The 21,580-nt window shown below is 34.4% G+C and overlaps 1 protein-coding gene across 1 annotated transcript; it reads right to left on the bottom strand.

Moving 5' to 3' along the window:
- Positions 1-677: 677 nt before the first annotated feature.
- LOC123672143 (caspase-6-like) lies at positions 678-21,508 on the bottom strand. Its single transcript, XM_045606134.1, has 5 exons — positions 21,149-21,508; positions 9,486-9,746; positions 9,169-9,341; positions 8,990-9,116; positions 678-1,402 (listed from the first exon to the last, which is right to left on the bottom strand). The coding sequence occupies exons 1-5, from the start codon at positions 21,237-21,239 to the stop codon at positions 1,044-1,046; spliced, it is 1,011 nt and encodes a 336-aa protein (XP_045462090.1). The 5' UTR covers positions 21,240-21,508; the 3' UTR covers positions 678-1,043.
- Positions 21,509-21,580: the final 72 nt, after the last annotated feature.

Raw genomic sequence — 21,580 nt, 5'->3', positions numbered from 1 at the left:
AACACAGTGGCCACAATACGTTCAAATTGAGTCTAAAAATGGCGAATGGAACGGGGCTTAGTTATAGAACTTAAGAATATGATTGACTGAACCCAACTTCGTCAAAATTAAAATTATTGCATCTGATATATTTTTACAACAAATTTATTCAACTGAAGAATATTCACCATAATGCCTCAATAAAATGGTCCATACGTTTTGAAAAAATTCTAAAAATCAGGAAACCCTGAATTTAAACAAAAAGTCGCCATATTCAGGCTCAGAAACCGGCAGCCAATGCCAAAGCCAAATGTTTAATTTCTTCTATCTATATTGTAAGGGTCCAACCGAAAGAGCATTATCTTCAAGTTAAATTCTGAATTACATATTTATTATGTACCGAGAATATTTTTCGATTCTTGCACTGTTCGACTGGACAGTGAGGTTTTTCTTGCTTATGCATGTGATATCCTCTTTTTCCAACGTAGTTTTCAAGACCTGTCAAATATTTATATTTTAAAGTGAAGGTTTTACAAATATAATGCAATAATTTTTTATTTTATCAAATATTCTTTATGAAACAGACATTTTTGAACTTTATGACATCTGAGAATATTCACAGATGCCTTGAGGAGTAGGGATATAAAATTAAATAATGTTCTCAGAAGTTCAGGGCTTTTGCAAATTGAAAGACCCGGTTGTATGGAGTAGATTTTATTTCTGTTCCAACGCCATTTAAGGCACAATACTTGTATTATTCACTCAATAGCGAATGTGTGTATGGTCTCCTGAAAACCAAAATTTTTTTTTTCTCGGTCCGAGGTTTAACTCTGAACCACTAGGCCTAATTGACACGGATATTCAATGAGACTTTTTTGATCATGTTGTTTCATATTATAGCAAGCTCTATTTTCAATACAAAGCTCAAGTAAAAGAAGATTCATCAAAATTATAGATCATCTAGATAGTGACTGCAAACACTCGATTAGACAGAAAATCAAGTTAAATGAATATTAATATATTTTGTCATGCGTTTATTAGATTCCGAACTCGAATAAAAACAATCAAGTATTATTTTCTGATTTATAATCTTCTTCATCTTTTCTTCTTTTCAATTCCTTCATTTCCTCCACTCTCATGTTCAAATCGTTCAAAGCTCTAAGGATTTCGTCATTGTTTTGATGGAATTCCTGAAGTGCACTTCGGTCTTTATTTCGGTTTAAATAAAACATTTTGTTCAATGTGGATATAAAAACTGGCATCTGCTGGTAACCATACTCGGAAACATAATTTCTTGATACACATTTATTCGTTCTATGGAGTAGAGTTATCACGTCGTCTCGACGACCATACGCTGAAAAGTTTTTGCAGAGCTCCTGAATGAACCAGGATCCAGAAACACTATTCCTGAAAGATACGGAACCTGAAAAGATTTGAAATTGGTCAAAAAATTGGTGATTCGTGATTTTTTTTATGAGAGTAATAAAGTTCATACTTTTGGCATGTAACGGGTGTTTTTTTTCGAGGTATATAACTTTAGGTTGGCATTACTGTTCAAGATGGCGACCGATTAAACAGCTGTCAAGTGATTTATTCTCAGTTTAGTTTGGCAATTCATCATGGATAGACTCACGCCTGAACAACGCTTTCAAATAGTGCAATTTTATTTCGAAAATAATGGTTCTGTGCGGAATACGTATCGCGCACTACGTCCATTTTATTTTGTTTAGCGATGAAGCGCACTTCTGGCTGAATGGCTACGTCAACAAACAAAACTGCCGCATTTGGAGTGAAGCTAATCCTCAAGTGTATATCGAAACACCGTTACATCCAAGAAAACTGACTGTTTGGTGCGCTTTATGGACTGGTGGAATCATTGGTCCGTACTTCTTCAAAAACGATGATGGCCAAAACGTTACAGTCAATGGTGATCGGTATAGAGCCATGATTACTAACTTTATCATTCCTGAATTGAACAACCATGATGTCCAGGAGCTGTGGTTCCAACAAGACGGCGCAACATGTCACACAGCTCGTGCCACAATCGATTTATTGAAAGACACGTTTGTTGACCGCCTACTTTCACGTTTTGGACCTGTGAATTGGCCTCCAAGATCTTGTGATTTAACAACGCTAGACTACTTTCTGTGGGGCTATGTAAAGTCATTGGTCTATGCGGATAAGCCACACCATTTGGAAGACAACATTCGCCGTGTTATTGCCGATATACGGCCACAAATGTCGGAAAAAGTCATCGAAAATTGGACGTCCAGATTGGACTATATCCGAAACAGCCGTGGCAGTCATATGCCAGAAATCATACTTAAAATATAATGCCACAAGATTATCTTGCGGATAAATAAAATTCATGTCAATCGAATAAACCATCGTTTTTTTATTGCAATTTAAAGTTCTATAGCTCTAAAAAAACACCCTTTAGATGCGCACCTAAAGCACCCTGATTACAGTGACCGGTCTGTTTCACATGCTTTGAAGCATTTTTGTTTAAATTCTTAGTGATTGTGACTGGTTTAGGGGTTTCAATCACCTCCAAAATGTGAAGATGTTATCACAAGAAACGAGCGGTCAACCAACCTTCGCACAGGCGCAGTCGGTAATCTGAATCTTGAAACAGCGCTTAATGTTTGAATCTATTATTTCCCGCCGACCTTTAATGGGGGATAGCCGAAGTTGTCGCCACTGTAAGTCACTGTAACCCTGATTACAGTGACTACAGTGACGACACTGCTCGTCAGCGTTTTGATTGGTTGGAGCCCTGTCCGCCATTAAAGGTCGAACTTTCACCAGAGAACTCTGATTTTCAATATTTACATTCGAGTGCGGGGCTGTTTCACATGCTTTGAAGCATTCTTGTTTGACTTGTTAGTGATTCTGACTGGTTATCACAAAAAACGAGCGGTCGACCAACCTTCGCGCAGGCGCAATCGATAATCTGAAACTTGACACACCGCTTAATGTTTGAATCTATTATTTCGCGTTGCTCTTTAATGGCGGATTGCAGGAGGTGTTGTTACTATGATGTATACCAAGGTCTATAGATTTAGATTAAGTGTAATCGATAGACCTTGGGTATATACAGGGTGTTTCATCATAAACTGGACAAACATATATATTCGTGTAGAGGACATCGGGAGAATCATTTTTGCCTTATACAATATATCCCGTTTTCGACGCATAAGCGAGATACAGGGTGTTAAACGTCAATTTTGAGCAATATTCTTATGGCTGTTGTCAGTTTTGTATAACACTCAAAGAAACGGTTTTTGGTCAAATCTCAGTATTTTTGGGTCCTCTATTCAGAAAAGTTGATGAAATCCGAAAAAAGAATTACAAAATGGCGGAAAACCTGCAACGTTCCTAATTTTTTTTTCCGGTGGTCAAATTGAATTTTAGTTTCTGAATGAACACAATTTTCTAAGAATTTCTGTGCAAAAATTTTTTCAAAAATCGAACACAAATTTTTTTTTACATGTCTACAGCGATAAAAAAATTTCACCCGAAATGGATGAAATTTTGTACAATTGTACTCCTTCAATTATCAATCACGAATATGAAAACAGAATTGTAAAATATTAAACGGTTTCGTTACTACAGCCATTCAAATGTTTCGTTCAAACCTCCAAAAAAAATTTAGAATGGCTTCTTAGAGTCAAAATTATTGAATTATTGCTATTCCCAAAAATTCCGGATGCTAAAATGTATTTATACAAAAAAAATTCGGTGAAACTTAGTTGGGAGTCGAACCCTCGATTCCAACGTAAGTATTAATGAAAAAATTAAGACAGTTCTGATATTCGTTGCTAAGCAACGGAAGTTCGTAGGTCATAGAATTCTACTGGTTATTTGAATTTCACTGAATATAATCTGACTCAGCGGAAAATCTTCAAGAAGATCTGGCAGAATCTCCGTCAGGAAGTGATAATAGCCGTTTCCAGTCAATGTTTGAGGAAGAATGTATGGTCCGATAATGAATTTATTTTTTATTCCCGTCCAAACATGAAAACCTCTTCTGGCTATTTTTTGATACCGTAGCATGCGGATTTTCTCTATGCCATAAAATATTATTTTTTTCTGTTGAAGAAACCATCCCTATGAAAAGTATGATAGCTTCATCCGTAAATAAAATTTGATGGAGAAAATCCCTATTTCCACGTACTCTTCTCAAAATAAACTGACAGAATTCTTTTCTTCTATGAAAATCACCGTCTTCTAAAGTTTGGCAAAGTTGGAAATGGAACGGATAGAATCTGTTCCTTTTGAGTACTCTCCAAACAGTAGTTTTACTTTTATTCACTGAAGGGTGGTTCGAAAGAGTTCTTGTTGAAATCATTGGGTTATCTCCTACTAAATTAAGGATGCGATCATCGTTTGTTCTTATTGTTTCCTTCTTTTTCCGGTGCAAACTTCCTTCTTCACGTAATTTGCGTACTGTTTCATAAAAAGTTTTGAAGTTTGGCAAATTTCTGCTTGGAAATCTGCGGGAGTAAATTTCCCATGCTTTTCTGCCTGAGCAATTCGCTTCATAATAAGCCTTCACAATATCATTTTTTTCCAAAAGAGAATATTTCATTTTCGTTTCCAAACAAATTCGTGTCACGATACTTGCGAAATTATATTCAGTGAAATTCAAAGAACCAGTAGAATTCTATGAGCTACGAACTTCCGTTGCTTAGCAACGAATATTAATATCCTTAGAACTATCTTAATTTCTTCATTAATACTTACGTTGGAATCGAGGGTTCGACTCCCAACTAAGTTTCACCGAATTTTTTTTGTATAAATACATTTTAGCATCCGGAATTTTTGGAAATAGCAATAATTTAATAATTTTGACTCTAAGAAGCCATTCTAAATTTTTTTGGAGGTTTGAACGAAACATTTGAATGGCTGTAGTAACGAAACCGTTTAATATTTTACAATTCTGTTTTCATATTCGTGATTGATAATTGAAGGAGTACAATTGTACAAAATTTCATCCATTTCGGGTGAAATTTTTTTATCGCTGTAGACATGTAAAAAAAAATTTGTGTTCGATTTTTGAAAAAAATTTTGCTCAGAAATTCTTAGAAAATTGTGTTCATTCAGAAACTAAAATTCAATTTGACCACCGGAAAAAAAAATTAGGAACGTTGCAGGTTTTCCGCCATTTTGTAATTCTTTTTTCGGATTTCATCAACTTTTCTGAATAGAGGACCCAAAAATACTGAGATTTGACCAAACACCGTTTCTTTGAGTGTTATACAAAACTGACCACAGCCATAAAAATATTGCTCAAAATTGACGTTTAACACCCTGTATCTCGCTTATGCGTCGAAAACGGGATATATTGTATAAGGCAAAAATGATTCTCCCGATGTCCTCTACACGAATATATATGTTTGTCCAGTTTATGATGAAACACCCTGTATATATACAGTCACTGTAACCCTGATGGAAGTAATTTCTCCGAAAACTATCACGAAAATGTTTATTTCGAAGGGAATATCGTTTGATTTTTAATTAATCAAATAGAAGGCGATCCAATTAACCGTTGCGGTAAATATTCCAAAAATTTAATTTTAGCTGGTTGGTAGGTACAAGGTAACCAAAATTCGATGCTCACTGAAAACATCTCGAGAACTGTAAAATATGGAGAAAAAGTATTTAAGGAACACCGAACATTTTTTATTCAACAAATAAGATATCAGAAAGCAGATCATAGATATCTTGAGTTGAATAGCGTTTCTGAAAAATTAATGTTTTAAATATTTAGTTCTGTTCGAGATATTCGAAAAATGCTAAATCGTTCCTCTCAGTAATTTTTATGGTTTATATGATACTTATATGAGATCATAGAAATTAATTATCGTTTCGTCGATATAGAGCAGGGTCACTGTTTCTTGAATGGGACAATCTTTTTTTTTTCAACGCAGTTTTTTAGCCTTCACAGGGTTTTCATTATTTGTTATACCTAGAGGATAAGTACATTGTACCTTGTGTCAATGGCATAGCTGCTGAGACACGTTAATTTAAATGAAAAAAAAATGTCATCCGTTTCAAAGATACAGTAGAACTCCAATTATCCGAAGTAATGGGGACCGGGGCCCATTCGGATAATCAAATATTCGGATAATCGGATTTTTTTTAAAAAAATTGCCATTGGAGAGAATAAAAGCTACGTTTTGATATTGCACTATTTTTTTATTATTGAATTAAATGAAAGAAACATGAAATTTTCACATGTTTTAAATATAAATAAAATGTACTTATGTACAAGTTTAGAAATAAAAATCATTGTTTTTTAAACATCTCCGTCAATGTAAGCTGTTTTGCGGTCTTCAACCGTTTTCGGGCAGCCAGGTCACGCATTCGCTTGACGGTGAGCAGTTGCAAGTGGTCACACTCGGGCTGACGCTCCATCCACTTCAAAGCAGTCTCGAGACCGGCAAATGCTTCACTAGCTGATGGTCCAGCGTCTACTTCAACATCAGCAGAAAGTTCTTCTTCCACTTCCACTTCAACATCTTCTCTCACACTTACAACAATTTCATCGTCATTGAGAATTTGAAAACCAGGGTCAGACGTGTCACAAGCCATCCACTCTCCTACATCTTCAGCACTTACTTCTGTACAGCCAGGAATTTTAACAATCATTTTTCTTATTTCCTCTAGTGACAACGCATCTTCATCATCATCATCCTCTCCATATTCTTGTTTCTCATATTCTTCAGATTCTTTTTTTTTGTTCTTCTCAGACGGTAGGCCTTTCAGTTTATTCCACGCACGTCTTAGCGTCACTGGCGTAACCAAACTCCAAGCTTCCGCTACAATGTAACAGCAGTCCTTTAAATTTATTTTGCTATGATTTGCCAAAACCAATTCTTCATCTTCAGCACCTTCGATCAGCAGTTTTCTCAGCAGTTGCCTTCTGTAATGGCGCTTCATTGTTTCAATAACAGACTGGTCCATGGGTTGCAGCAAACTTGTAACATTGGGAGGCAAAAACGTCGTTTTAAACTGCCCATTCTCTCTTTCCAACAGTTCTGCTGTAGGATGAGTGGGTGCGTTATCAACAATTAAAAGCACCTTACTGCCTTCTTTTCCCACCGATTTTTGGTGCTTTTTCACTTCAGGAATAAACACTTCATCATACCATTCGGTAAACAAAGCTGCAGTCATCCAGGCCTTGGGTTGACTTTTGTAGAAGAGTGGAAGTATTTTTACGTTTTTAAATGCTCTTGGATTTCTTGATTTTCCTATCAAAAAAAGTGGCAGTTTATGATTTCCAGTGGAGTTGGCACAGTTAAGCACTGTAACACGTTCTTTACTGACCTTATGTCCAGGGGCACTAGATTCCCTTTTAGAAGCCAAAGTGGTTTTTGGTAATGCTTTCCAAACAAGGCCAGTTTCATCGGCATTATAAACAAACTCTGGATCATAGGATTCTGATGCAGTTTTAAATTTTTCAATAAAATTTTCAGCTGCTGCAGAGTCTGCTGAAAGCTTCTCACCAGCCAAATCTAACTCGCGTACACCATGCCTGAATTTAAAATTCCTTAGCCAGCCGTTACTAGCCTTAAAAGATGAATAACCAAGCTTTTCCGCTAAGATTTTGGCTTTTTCACAAAGGATTGGACCTGAAATCGGATTTCCCATAGAACGTTGCTGCAAAAACCATTTAAACACAGCATCTTCCAAATTTTTGTTGGTTGCTGTCTTCATTGTTTTCCTGGAGGAACTTCCATCTCCATTTTCAAGCACCGAAACAAAGTTTAAAAGTGTTGACTTACTGTTTTTAATGTCAGAAATTGTTGCTTGTCCAACACCATAAATCTCAGACAACTTCTTACCCGTTACACCTTTATCGAGTTGCTCTATAATTTTCAGTTTGTCCGCTAACGATAGCACAACACGTTTTCTTTTCGAAGCCATGGTATAAAAACAATACAGTATTGTACACGCACAAACAAAAGTAAGCCGTAGCGAAAGAGTAGCGTCCTCGAGCAAGGTCAATAGCACACTGGCTAATCAAAACAAACAATGACAGGTGCGCCGTGACTGCAATGTGCCGGAACTTGTCTTAACTTGTTAAGACAAGTCAAGTCAAGACTTGACGCGCAAACACTGGCTTCGCGGCTTTTTTGTGATTCGGATAATCGGCGATTCGGATAGTCGGAGTTCGGATAATTGGAGTTCTACTGTATTCAGTTTTTCGAATTTTTTTTTATGGGACAAATTAGCTATAAATATTTTTCACTACCCAATTTTGAGACTTACCTATTTTGTGTTCATTGTATAATTGTAATCAGGTAATATATAAGGTGACCTATTTAATAAGAAATTTATTATCGTTTTAGATACATAGAGGAGTAATGGTGTTTTTTAAATGGGACACCATATATGTACATAACTTGATTACATTTATACCATGGACATTAAATTAATTAAATCTCAAAATGAATGGAAAATATGTATATGTATAAATATAAGGTGTTTCATCAAAAGAATGAAGTCGAAAAACTCAATATCTTTGAAACGGATAGCATTTTTGAAAAACTGATAACGATATTAAATTAAAAGCGGAAATTGGAAAAATGGCTGTTGATAGAGCTCTGAAATTAAAACATTATACAAGCACTTTTTCACGTAAAATCCATTGGCGTGCTTGTCTTTTTAGCAGTATTTTCATTTGCGAAAGTAATTTTTTAAGGAGGTGGCCAAAAAAAAACTATTCTTGTTTGTTTCTCAGAAAAAAAGAACAAGAATGGGATATGAGTTTTGTCTATCTCCTCTGGTTTAAAAGGTGTAGTGCTAAAACATCGAAATTTGCCCACCCTGTAAAAATGGTTGTCAAATTCGAGTCAGTTCTCTAATATAAATAACATGACTTGAATGATTAGATGAAGACAAGATAATATAAACCTAGAGTCTAGATCAATATGTAAAACAAATCAAAAATTGCGAAAATATCTTTTGAAAACCGTAAAACTTTGAAAAGAGAGTAATCAACCTTCAACAGCTGAAAAAACTACCACCATATCTGGAAGTATACTATCCACAGTAAACGTTGTAGTAGGTACTAAAAGCACTTTCTTGATTACATCTGAAGGTTTGAGATGATTGGATCCTTTGCAAGCCTGAAATATTGAATAATTACTATATTGAAACACTTCTTATTTCTGTACGAACCTGAAAAATGAACATTTTAGGTTTGTTCAGCAGATCCTTATGTTCGGAGAATTGTTTCCAAGCAGCTGTTGCACTGAATGTTTTGTCCTTAGCCATAAGTTTATTTTTGTTGGTACCATGGGTGAGGAAAAATACAATGAGGCAGTTAACTTCACTGAGATCATCTTTGAGCACTGAAAAGAAAATATCCGCTTCTGTTCGTGATGGATTCTTCATTTTTTTTGAGAATAGGTATGATTATTCATCATTTGTAAAGCAAATTAGTTTCGTATATGTAGTGAAACCAAAGAAGACGAAGCAGTAGACGAAATAGATACCTGTATTTATTGCTGCGAATAATTCTGCCTTAGTCAAATCGGTAAAAATGTATTTGGAACGAATATTGAATCCTAATCTCGAGAAACATAAAACGATTTCATTCACATCTTTGTAACTTCCTATTCTTGTTTTTTCGTTGTTGAAATGTACTTGGTTGAATATGATTACTAGTCCTGGCTCTTTTCCATTTCTTGGATATTCGAATTTGTCTAATAGATAAGTGGTGTTCTCTTCAAATTTTCCGAACTGCTCTGCGTCATCTGTGGAGTAAAAAAAAAATAATATGACAGTATCAACGTTGTGAGGAATTGTGAAGTACATACAGTCGATGTGTTATACCGGGGCTTGAATATTTAAAACTTCCGTATAAACGAATATATTGTTCAATGAATAAAAGGATCAAACATATTTTGGCGAGGCGTTCTCAGCTAATTTTTAAATTTTGCGTCTTTCAGAGTATTGTGGTATTTTCTCTAGGGACCACTGATGGAATCGTTAGTATGCCCCAGAAGAGACAATGACGAATCCAACCTCTTCTACAGAAATCAAAGAATTGATCAGGAAACTGAAAAATAGGAAAGCGCCAGGAAAATATAAAATCACAAACACCATGTTGAAGAATTTGCCCAAAAAAGGGATAGCTGCAATAACTAACATTGCAAACGTATAGTAATGAGAACAGAACACTTTCCAAACAGATGGAAAACAGCCGAAATGATTGTATTCAATAAACCTGGAAAGAATAGAAAATTCCCGCAAAACTACAGGCCGATTAGTCTTTTACCTACCCTAGGAAAGATAATAGAAAGAGTAGTTGCCAAGAGACTCAAAGAAGAAACCGAAAATCTGAATATTCTACGAACAGAACAATTCGGATTCAGAGATAAACATTCAACTGACCAACAACTTCTCCCACTAACAGAGTATATCACCCAAGGCTTTCAAAACAAACAAGCTACTGGACTGTTACTACTATATGTAACAAGAGCATTTGACAGAGTATGGCAGGAAGGACTAGCCTATAAGATGAGAACAGGATACTCAATTTCGATGTGCCGAATCATCACAAATTACGTAAGGGATAAAATTTCTACGTTAAAGTAGAAGATGAAAAATCAACTCTAAGACACTTAGAAGCAGGGGTCCCACAAGGATCAGCATTAGGACATCTTCTGTATAACATATACATACATGATATACCAAGGAATCCGAGAAATTTGCTGGCCCTTTATGCGGATGACACAGGAATAGCAGTCAAACACAGAAGAGCAAATATCATACACCAAAGATTACAAGAAGCAGCAGATGAAATAACCAAATAGTGCATTAAATGGAAGATTGAAATAAATGGACAGAAAAGTCAAGCTATTCTACTACAAAAGAGAATATTACAAATGGAGGAAAAATTATCAATTGACGGCAACGAAGTTGAATGGCAAAAAGAAGCAAAATACCTAGGTGTAATCATGGATACGGGACTAACGTGGAAACAACATGTTAAGTATGCGGTGGATAAAACCAACAAAGCGATGAACCGTGTATACCCAATCATCGGAAGAAGAAGGCGAATGGACATAAACACCAAACTCAGGATAATTAAAGCCGTTGCCCTACCCCAACTCACGTACGGCTCAGTAGCTTGGGAATACGCGGCAAAGAACCACATCAAGAGAATTCAATCAACGGAAGATAAATATCTAAGATGGGCAATAGAATCCCTTGGTTTGTTAGAAACATCCAAATCCACAGAGACCTAAAATGGGACTGAATAACTGACTTCATGAAGAAAAAAGCCGAAAGAATATTCGAAAAATTGATAGAACATCCCAACAAAGAATTGAGAAGATTAATTGATTACGATCCTGCCGAAGATCCAAGAAGAATGAATACATACCGTAAAAGACCCAGGGATCAATCGCGAAACGATGACCTAAATATACAGGGTGTTTCCTAAACATGCGGCAAAAATTCAGGGGGTTGTTCCTTGTACTATTTTAAGCATGTTTTGTCCTTGGATGATTTTTGAAAAACCTCTTTGTTTCGAAGATACAGGGCGAACAACATTTTTCATATTTTTAAAATTAATAATAGTTTAAATAAAAATGCGTACCGCACTGTGTTTACTAAGTAGGTACAATTTATTTTTAAATTTTTTTAACAACATTCCAATTACTAAAAACGGCTTAAACCCCTTAGATTATTTCCTATGGGGCCATCTAAAATCATTAGTTTATACCACTCCAGTAGAAAATGTGGAAGACTTGCGAAATCGGATCATTGCTGGGTGTAACTTAATAAGAAATGATCCTGGTGTTTTTGAAAGGGTTCGGAGTCAATGAGGAGAAGATTGGATGCTTGTATGCTGGCTAGAGGTGGTCATTTTCAACAGTTTTTGTAGGTTGAGTTGAATTTTCATGTAATTTTTCATAATAAAATGTTATTATCTGAAATTTTGTTTCCCCTATATCTTCGAAACAAATAAGTTTTTTCAAAAATCATCAAAGGACAAAATATTCTTAGAATAGTCCAAGGAACAACCCCCTGAATTTTTGCCTCATGTTTAGGAAACACCCTGTATAGGAAACTCAAGAAAATACATCAAATTGAAGAAACAATCCCTATAAAAAGGACTCCCGAATAACTCAGCACAATAGTGTGCAAGTAGAAATTTATCCGACCAAGAGATAAATGGTTTATAGGCTTTATGCACGAAACCTAAGTAGCAGCAGGTTAGGTTTAGTCAGTATTCTCGCTCATGATGAGCCTCCTGGCTCATCATGAGCACTTGTTCCTTTAGATAAGGTCCGTCTGTAAATGGATTCCCCCTCTTTAACAAAAAAAAAAAAAAGTAGTATGACAACTCAGTGGCTCCTCCAATAAACGGGCTTCATTTCCATAGCAGAACCGCGAAAAGTGTTTCACTAGATCTCATGGGAAAAAGTACAACATTCTCTTTTTGAACTTCTCATTTGACGAGTTCACAGTGGATATACAGGGTGTTTCATTTTATACCGGACAATTGAATTGAGTACTCAAAAATACTCTGATTTTACCAAAAATCGCAACTTCAAAGGTTATACATAACTGACCACAGCAATAGAAGATTGGTCAGATTCAGATGTGACGTTGCACACCCTGTATCTCGCTTATGCTTCGCAAACGAGGTATATGTCATAAAGCAATCTACATGATTATATAGGTTTGTCCGGTATAAAATGAAACACCTTGTATGTGTGTACAGGGTGGGCAAATAAGCGAGGTAAGCGGCTATATCTCAGGATCCACTCATCGTAGAGACTTGCGGTGAAAAATTTTACCACTAAAGTGAACAAGAGAACACACTGGAAATTGTTTTGAAGTTCATACCTGTACCGCTAGGGGGCGTAATAGCTACCGTGAAGTAGAAAAATGAATTTTCCTCGAAAACGTTTCATATGAAGTTGAAGAAAAAATATCATCACTGTAATCCTTGGAAAATTCTCTATGTTTTTAAATTGTCACTTTCGATTTTACGACATCAAATAAGGGTAGGTGAAAGGGAGAAATCTGACTCATTGAAACGCCTGTAACTTCAGTTTGGCTCAACATTTCTGAGCAAATTAGATCTCGTCTGAAAGATAATGTCTTGTCGATTGAGGCAAAAAATACTCATGATAAATTTGTTTTTGCTGCTTTCGATAGGGGGCGCTAAGTCAGAAGTTCATTGTTTTGTTCATTTTACTCCGAAATTTCAAATGTAATGATAGGATTTTCTCAACAGAAACAGAAATTCCATCAAATTTGCATGAAAAAACCTGAAGGTCGCAAAGCGATAATTTCAGGCGTTCTGAAGTTATGGCCAAAAGAAGATATTCTTCTGGAGCTATTGCTTTGCGACCTTTTGGTTTTTTCATACAAATTTGATGGAATTTATGTTTCTGTCAGAACCTAAAGACACAATTTGGTTTTTCGCTGTGCATCCGTTGAAGAATATCTTCTTTCGGCCATAACTTCAGAACGCCTGAAATTATCGCTTTGCGACCTTTTGGTTTCTTCATACAAATTTGATGGAATTTCTGTTTCTCTTAGAACTTAAACACACAATTTGGTTTTGCGCAGTGCATCAGTTGAAGAATATCTTCTTTCGGTCATAACTTCAGAACGCCTGAAATGATCGCTTTGCGACCTTCAGGTTTTTTCATGCAAATTTGATGGAATTTCTGTTTCTGTTAAGAAAATCCTATCATTACATTTGAAATTTTGGAGTAAAATGAACAAAACAATGAACTTCTGACTTAGCGTCCCCTATCGAAAACAGCAAAAACAAATTCATCATGAGTATTTTTTGTCCTCAATTGACAAGACATTATCTTTCAGACGAGATCAAATTTGCTCAAAAATGTTGAGCCAAACTGAAGTTACAGGCGTTTCAATCAGTCAGATTTCTCCCTTTCACCTATCCTTATTTGATGTCGTAAAATCGAAAGTGACAATTTAAAAAGATAGAGAATTTTCCAAGGATTACAGTGATGATATTTTTTCTTCAACTTCATATGAAACATTTTCGAGTAAAATTCATTTTTCTACTCGACGCGACGGTAGCTATTACGCCCCCTAGCGGTAGAGGTATGAACTTCAAAACAATTTCCAGTGTGTTCTCTTGTACACTTTAGTAATAACATTTTTTACTGCAAGTCTCTACGATGAGTGGATACTGAGATATAGCCGCTTACCTCGCTTATTTGCCCACCCTGTACATATAGTATTCTACTGAAGTTGTAATACTAGGTTATAATAAAAATAAACTTTACAAGATGTGTAGAAAACGATGCTGTCATCATCAGAAATTAAAAGTTGATTTCTGAAGATGACGACAACGTTCGAAAGTTATAGTTTCAAAGCTTGTGAAGATGTCAACAACTTCAGTGGGTAGGTAGGTGTATAGGTATGCCATATACGGTTTGGGTTGAAAATCGTGCTATACAAATTTCAATATCAGCCTTATACAGAGCTGATTTATTTGAAATATTTAGGAGTATTTATTAGAATTGCATCGCGTGTGATTCCACTGTAATTTTAGTTCGACTAGATCGGACGATGTATTGCGCATGCGTAAAATTTAGTTATCCAAACATCGAATTTTATTTTCTTTCTGTGTTTTACGGAAGTAACAGACAGTTATTCTAACAGTTATAAAAAGCCGTTTTTCCTCATTTGATGTTCTTCCCCGATAACTCTTGAAGTATTCATTTTAGGTATAGGGTTTGCTGAAGTAACCCCCATAATTTTTGTACGTAGAATCGACTGAAATAATAAAAAATATAGGTTCTAATTTGAAAATCTTGAGTTTTGATGAATTTGAGTTGTCCAAGTTCATGATCCTCTTATAAACACCCTGTACATTTTTGGTCCAAGCCGAAAACAGTCTTATAATAATAATAATAATAATAATAATAATAATACTCTTTATTTCATATCATGTCTGTACAGTGTACTATACATAAAAGAAATAGTGTCAAATTGCCAAAATTCACAAAAATACTAAAATTAACTCAAATAATCATTAAGACAATATGGTTCCAAACAAATCAAATATTCTCTGACATTTTTCTTGAAATTCTTAAAATCATCCATCTGTTTTATACTATCAGGTAGTTTATTATACAATTTAATACACATGTAAGATGGGTGCTTTTCTGATAGAGATAACCTATGTATAGGATAATGTAAGTTCTGCGATCTTAAAGGGTAAATACTTTTAATTGTGTGAACTGAAAAAATATCTTTGTTCTTGAAAAAGAAAAGCAAACATTCTAATACATAAATACCAAAAATTGTTAACATTTTATTTCTCTTAAATAATCCCCTACATGATTGAATTGAAGTCATTTTAAAAATATACCTCATCACCCTTTTTTGTAACACAAACAATTTATTGACCTCTGAGCTTGATCCCCAAAATATAATTCCATATCTTAAAAGGCATTCAAAATTTGCAAAATAAACTGTTTTCAAATTATTTAGACTCAAATACCTTGATAATGTTCTGATTCCAAATCCTACACGACATAGCTTCCCTGACAGGTAATCTATGTGATATGACCATTTAAGGAAACCATCCAAATATACCCCCAAAAATTTAATTGACTCTTCAATCTTGACATTACAACCTTTTAAATCCAACACATTTTCCCTCATTTTCTGCGATCTGCTTGTGCTAAATAGCACAGCTGATGTTTTATTTTCATTCATTAATAATTTGTTCTTTGTAAACCACGATTTTAATTCATTATAAATTGAGAGTGTTTTTGCCTTGATATCATCAAAATCATTTCCACCAATCATCAAATTTGTGTCATCAACAAAAGAAGTTAACAATTTTAGGATGTCTTCAATAACATCACATATATCTATTATAAAAATTATGAATAGGATGGGTCCTATAACACTGCCTTGAGGTACCCCATAATTTGATTCAATTATATCTGACTTTACATCTTTGCCATTTTTAACAATAGACACTCTCTGCGAGCGCTCGGAAAGATATGAAGCTATCCAGTCTTTTGCACTACCTCTAATACCCAGCTTTTCAAGTTTTATTAAAAGAAAAGGTCTGAACAAACAGTCATAAGCACTCGCCAGATCAACAAATAAACCCAACCCAAGTTTATCCTCCTCCAGAAGTCTTATAACCCTTTCCGTAAACTGATATAATGCAGTCTGAACAGATCGACCCTCCAAGTAGCCATGCTGAGAGTCATTAAACAGATTGCACTCCTTCATAAATATCAACAGTCTTTCACACATTACATGCTCAAATATTTTGGAAAAACTGGACAGTATACTGATAGGTCTGTAACTTTCAAAACAAGTATCATCTCCTTTTTTATAAATGGGTTTTATCAACGCTAATTTCAAATTCTTAGGAAAAATTCCAAACTTAAGAGAATTGTTGACTATATATGAAATGACACCCTTTATCTCATCTGCACAATATTTCATAATATTGACAGGTATACCATCATCGCCACTACAGTATTTATTCTTTATTTTATTAATTATTTCGACTATTTCATTAGGATTAGTTGGATGTAAATCAATTGACCTGGGGTTGTTTGGTAAATTACAAGAAAAGACCTCATCACCCAAATCACTTAGCATAATGGGAATTTTATCAACTAAGAACTTATTATATTTTTCAGCTATACTATCAGGACCTTCACTAAAAAATTTATTTTTATTTTTACTTTCTGTACCTCTAATATCATTACAAATCGACCACATTGTTTTATTTTTATTGTCCGATGACTGAATTTTCACATTATAGAAATCGGTCCTAGCTGCTGTGAGGAGTTTATCATAATTTTGTTTTTCAATATTGTATAAAGCTTTACAAGAACTATCATGTGATTTTAAAGTGAGCAAAATGTCTAATTTACGCTTACTCTCCCTAACCTCCTTTGTGTCATAATAATTTTTCAAATTCTTTTTACCCAATTTAACCAATTTCAATGGAAAATGCTCCTCAAATATTAAAAAAAAGGATTTCATAAAAGACTCCCACTGTAAATCAATATTAGATTCTTCAATCGAAAATACTGCTTGCCAGTCCTCCTGTTTCAGACCATCACAGAAATTAATTTTATCCTCTTCATTATAAAATCTACGATAGACTAACCTATTGTTATTATTTTCTTTACTCATGACAGTAAAACTTATTTTTTGTCCGAAATGATCTGAAACAGTAGTACTGAGCACTTCTGAATCAGCATTAAAATTAACAAAAATATTATCTAAGCAAGTACTTGTACAACTTGTAACCCTAGTAGGAACATTTATTGTGGGAAAAAGTTGGTATAAACACAATAATGTAAGGAAATCCGACCTTTTACTAGTATTCTCCAAAATGTCAATATTGAAATCTCCAGCCACAATGATGAATTTGTTTTCCTCAATAATCACAGCAAGAACTTTTTCTAGTTGTGATAGAAACACCTCTATGTCACTTGCCGCACTGCATGGTCTGTACACTGACAGCACAATAAAACTTTCACTGCCCAGTGATAACTCAGCAGATGCGCACTCAAACTGACCAATTATGGAAAACTCTTCTAATTTCTTTCTCCGCTTGCACTTGACTTCTTCATGGATGTATATTGCTGATCCACCGTGTTTGCCTCTGTCTCTGCACACATATGATATCAAGTTGAAGTTATTCAACTTGTGCACTAATTCATCTTCACTTTTCCAGTGCTCTGTTACACAAACAACCTTGCAGGTAGGTTGAGTCAAGAGAAAATGTTGAAAAGCGTTGATACTATTGCCCATAGACTGCAGATTTTGATGTATAATACTACACTCTCTATTGGCTGTTTCATGTCTGGTTTTGACTTTCTGCGACTTGTTTCTTATAAAAAATCAACCGCAGTATTATTTTTTTTATACACATGCATGTTGAATCTTTTTATAACTACATTTTCGGGCCAAAATTCGGGTTTGTATAATTCATCCTTTTTAGTAAAAGGAACTTTCACTAGGAAACTCTTTTGAGCACTTTTTTTATTTTCAAAATTTAATTGTTTAATTTCCACAACCTCTTTAGCGAATCCTGGTTTCTTTCTTATATATTCCTCAATTATAGGTTCAGTGACATGAGCTTTTACTCGGCTAATGAAGAACCATGCTCTTTTTTCTTGCCCAACGAAGCTGTTTTCTGCAATATCTTCTGTCATCTTACAGGTCCCAAATCTAGTTGGTCTGAATTTTCTCTTTTTTCTGCTATGCATTGTTTTCCATTCTTCTTGATTTTCAGGCGTTAAATGTGTTCTGTTATTAATTGAGTCTGTGTGTTGACCCAGATTTATTACTTCTTCCATTTTTTTTCTCTGTGCTGTTTCTAACTGATTGTAGTTGTCCGTGTCTCCAGAATTAATTATATTTTCATTGACAGAGTTTACATTGGATTTGCTAAGAATACTGAGGTTATGTTTTTTAGGGTTAGGTCTCATATCACTTCTCTCAGATGTTTGAACTACAATCTGCGGAACGTTTGGAACTATTTTTTTGACATCATTATTATTTACGCGCTTGACAACGTTTGCATATTGAGATTCACTTTTTGTCTCACTTTTTTTATGAATGGAGTTTAATTGTAATGTTAATAACCTATTATTTTCTTTCAATAGGGAATTATTTTCTTTTAAAACATCATTTTTATCTTGACATTCAGCTAGCAACTTACTCAGATATTCAATTTTCAGTTCTAGTATTTCTTCTTTATTTAACTTTTTGTTTTCATCGGGAATCTTATCACAGCATTCAATATGACGTTTGCTTAAAACTTTGAAATTTTTCTTTTTCACGCAGGAACCGTGAAAAATTCCTTCGCAATTTATACAAACTTGTATAGTACATGCCTTTTTGGAACAACATTTATAATAATTGTCTATTACACTGCTACTTTTATCACTTCTTACGCTCTCGTCTTCACTACGATCATCATCGCCTGACGCCATCTTAACTGTATAATAATAATAATAATAATAAATAATAAAAAAAAATAATAATAAACTGTATAATACTACGTATTCGCGTAAACGAAACAAAACAAATTTTTTTCGAAAAAGGCTTTTTCTGCTGAAATATTCCAAAAAATGTGAGTCCTCATCGCCACCTTTTTTTTCATAAGAATCTCAATAACTCATGAACCGTTGAATTTTTACCCAAGGTATGGCATATTGCCGAAATTGCCATCAAAAAAGCTATCTAACGATGCAATAATATGCTGGGTGTGCCATTTGAAATAAGGAAGTAGTAGTCTGTTTCCGGTATAACCGGAAGTTGTAAAGATCTGAAAATATTTTAGGGAGAAAGATCATTGTCTCAAACCACAATATGCAAATTTTCAGCTCAAAATTATTATTAGTTTTCCAGAAACGCCTAATAGGCCATCGAGTTTGGGACACCCGATATATCTATATACAGTTATGAGGTCTCCGCAATAGGTAGTTTGATAAACGAGAGCCCAAAAGCTCCTGAAATTTTTCCGTGCTTTTCTCATTCTTAATCTCTCGCAAGGGCGCAATTGGCACATGACTGGACGAGCGCTCAAAAGCTTTTAACCAGGGTTTTTTAATTTTTGGTAGTATCACGTCATTTTATGTTTATGACATGTCAAATTGCAAGTTAATTCTGTAAGTATATTCTATGAAGAAAATTAAATTTTGCGCCAGATATAGTTTCAAAATTCAGACAACCAGAAATTTTTACTTTAAAATTCAGATTTGTGTTCAGAAGACAGAATGATGTAGGCTCGGATGTAGGTCCATTGAGCACCCTCATCTAATAATTACGTAAGAACTCTCATTCACTCAATGGCTCTAAAATTATAGTTAGGATCAAGCAGAAATCTAATTCTTGGTTGTAGAATAAAGATTGATAATATAAGTATAAGACCTCTTTTCCTTGAAAAATAATTCATAAAATATTTAAACGAAAAGATATAAATTTGAATAAAGGTGAAAACGCTAATTAAGTTGATTCGCTACTTTTCATCTACTTGAATATAATTTTACACTCCCATGTTTTCGACGAATTCTGCAGCTGACTGTGAATTTTATTGCACACAAGAAGACTGAAATCCAATTAATATAAAAATTTTATATTAACGTTCAATTCACATCCTTATAGATCTAATCTACTTGTAGATCTGATGTAGGTCTATTGACTATACATAGATATATTGACTACATATATTGATATATTGGGTCATGCAACTACTGGATAGGTAGATCTATTGCTCATCCACCTACTTTACCTATTGTTTCATTTGTAATTCTCAAAAAGGGAATTAAATTATATCCACTATCAAAAATGTATCATTCGGTACTGTGAATGGATTTCCTATCATGGTAACCATATCCAGTGACTTCTATTGTACTACTATTGACAACAGTTACTTCAGCATCAATTATTTTATAGATATTGATAGATACTGGAAAGTTAAATTATCCTTTGAAATGTCGAAAATTTTTATTGAAAATTTCTAATAATAAGGCTTTCAATCGACGAGTGTGCTCAGTGTGCTTCTGAATTTGTTTGTGATGCTCTGTATATAGTTAAAGGGGGAATTGCCAATGTTACTGTGACTTGAGGAAGAGAATAAAATTTGTATTGAAATAATATTACTTCCACATTGTAACATAGAACAGTCAATATATCAAGAACCAGTTAAAAGCAACATAATAATGTCCAAATCGAAGTAATTCAGAAGGAGATTAGCTGGAGTCGTAAACGTTTTGGAACCCCAGGGGACTCCATAGCATCCAAACAAAATGCATTGAAAAATCCAGAACAAAAAAATCGTTCATGTATATTGAATCTCATTTCACTCAGCAAATAGCAGAACTCGAATTTGAACTATATCTAACTCCAAGGTTTGAACACTGAAAATACCGGTCAATTAACAGCCCTTTTGGCATAATATTTCAACCATATGTCTGACGTAGTTCGACTTGTCTTTCAAAAAAGTTTTGAAATATTAGGTACCTTTTATCCATCTTATAATGCACAACCATTCCACAATATTGCTCTATGAAATTATAGAAATTACGGGATGAATACAAAAATTTGAATAAGAATACTTTAATGAATTATCGTTTTTAACAATTTTTCTATGACTCACCAATTACAACAGTAGATGGTTCCACTACTTTATTGATTTCAGGTGCTATATACTGGAAAGCAGTAGCATCAATTGTGTTCGAGGTAGCCATATATGCATAAAAAACCAACACAATGCACCAAACACTGACATTTCAATAAACAAAGCAACATGAACGAGTAATTATCTTATCGATAATCACAATTTTTGAAGGTGAAAGTAGATTATTCTAACGAAAAAAGATTAGTGATTGAATTTTTTGTTACTTCATTCTATTAACTGGAAACGATTACACAAATTTCATATACTCGCACACTTGATCTTGCTTCTTTTTATTCGTAGAACTTATGTTTGTTTATTCAGGGAATACTTAAATGGTCCATCGAATGAGTGCCTTCAAAATGGACGTGTATGACAGGAAAATATTCAACCGGACGTGCATATTTTATCATC

Source organism: Harmonia axyridis, chromosome 2 (genome assembly GCF_914767665.1).
Source record: "Harmonia axyridis chromosome 2, icHarAxyr1.1, whole genome shotgun sequence".
Taxonomy (NCBI): domain Eukaryota; kingdom Metazoa; phylum Arthropoda; class Insecta; order Coleoptera; family Coccinellidae; genus Harmonia; species Harmonia axyridis.
Note: the sequence above shows the minus strand (reverse complement) of the source record. Positions and strands in the feature narration are given on the sequence as shown.

Bases quoted from the DNA above. Each gene is read 5' to 3' on its own strand.
- LOC123672143 (XM_045606134.1), bottom strand. From the start codon at position 21,239: ATGGCTACCTCGAACACAATTGATGCTACTGCTTTCCAGTATATAGCA. The intron at 9,117-9,168 runs GTTCGTACAGAA...TCAATATTTCAG, and splicing joins CTAAAATGTTCATTTTTCAG to GCTTGCAAAGGATCCAATCA. The intron at 1,403-8,989 runs GTTGATTACTCT...AAATCTTTTCAG, and splicing joins AGTTTTTTCAGCTGTTGAAG to GTTCCGTATCTTTCAGGAAT.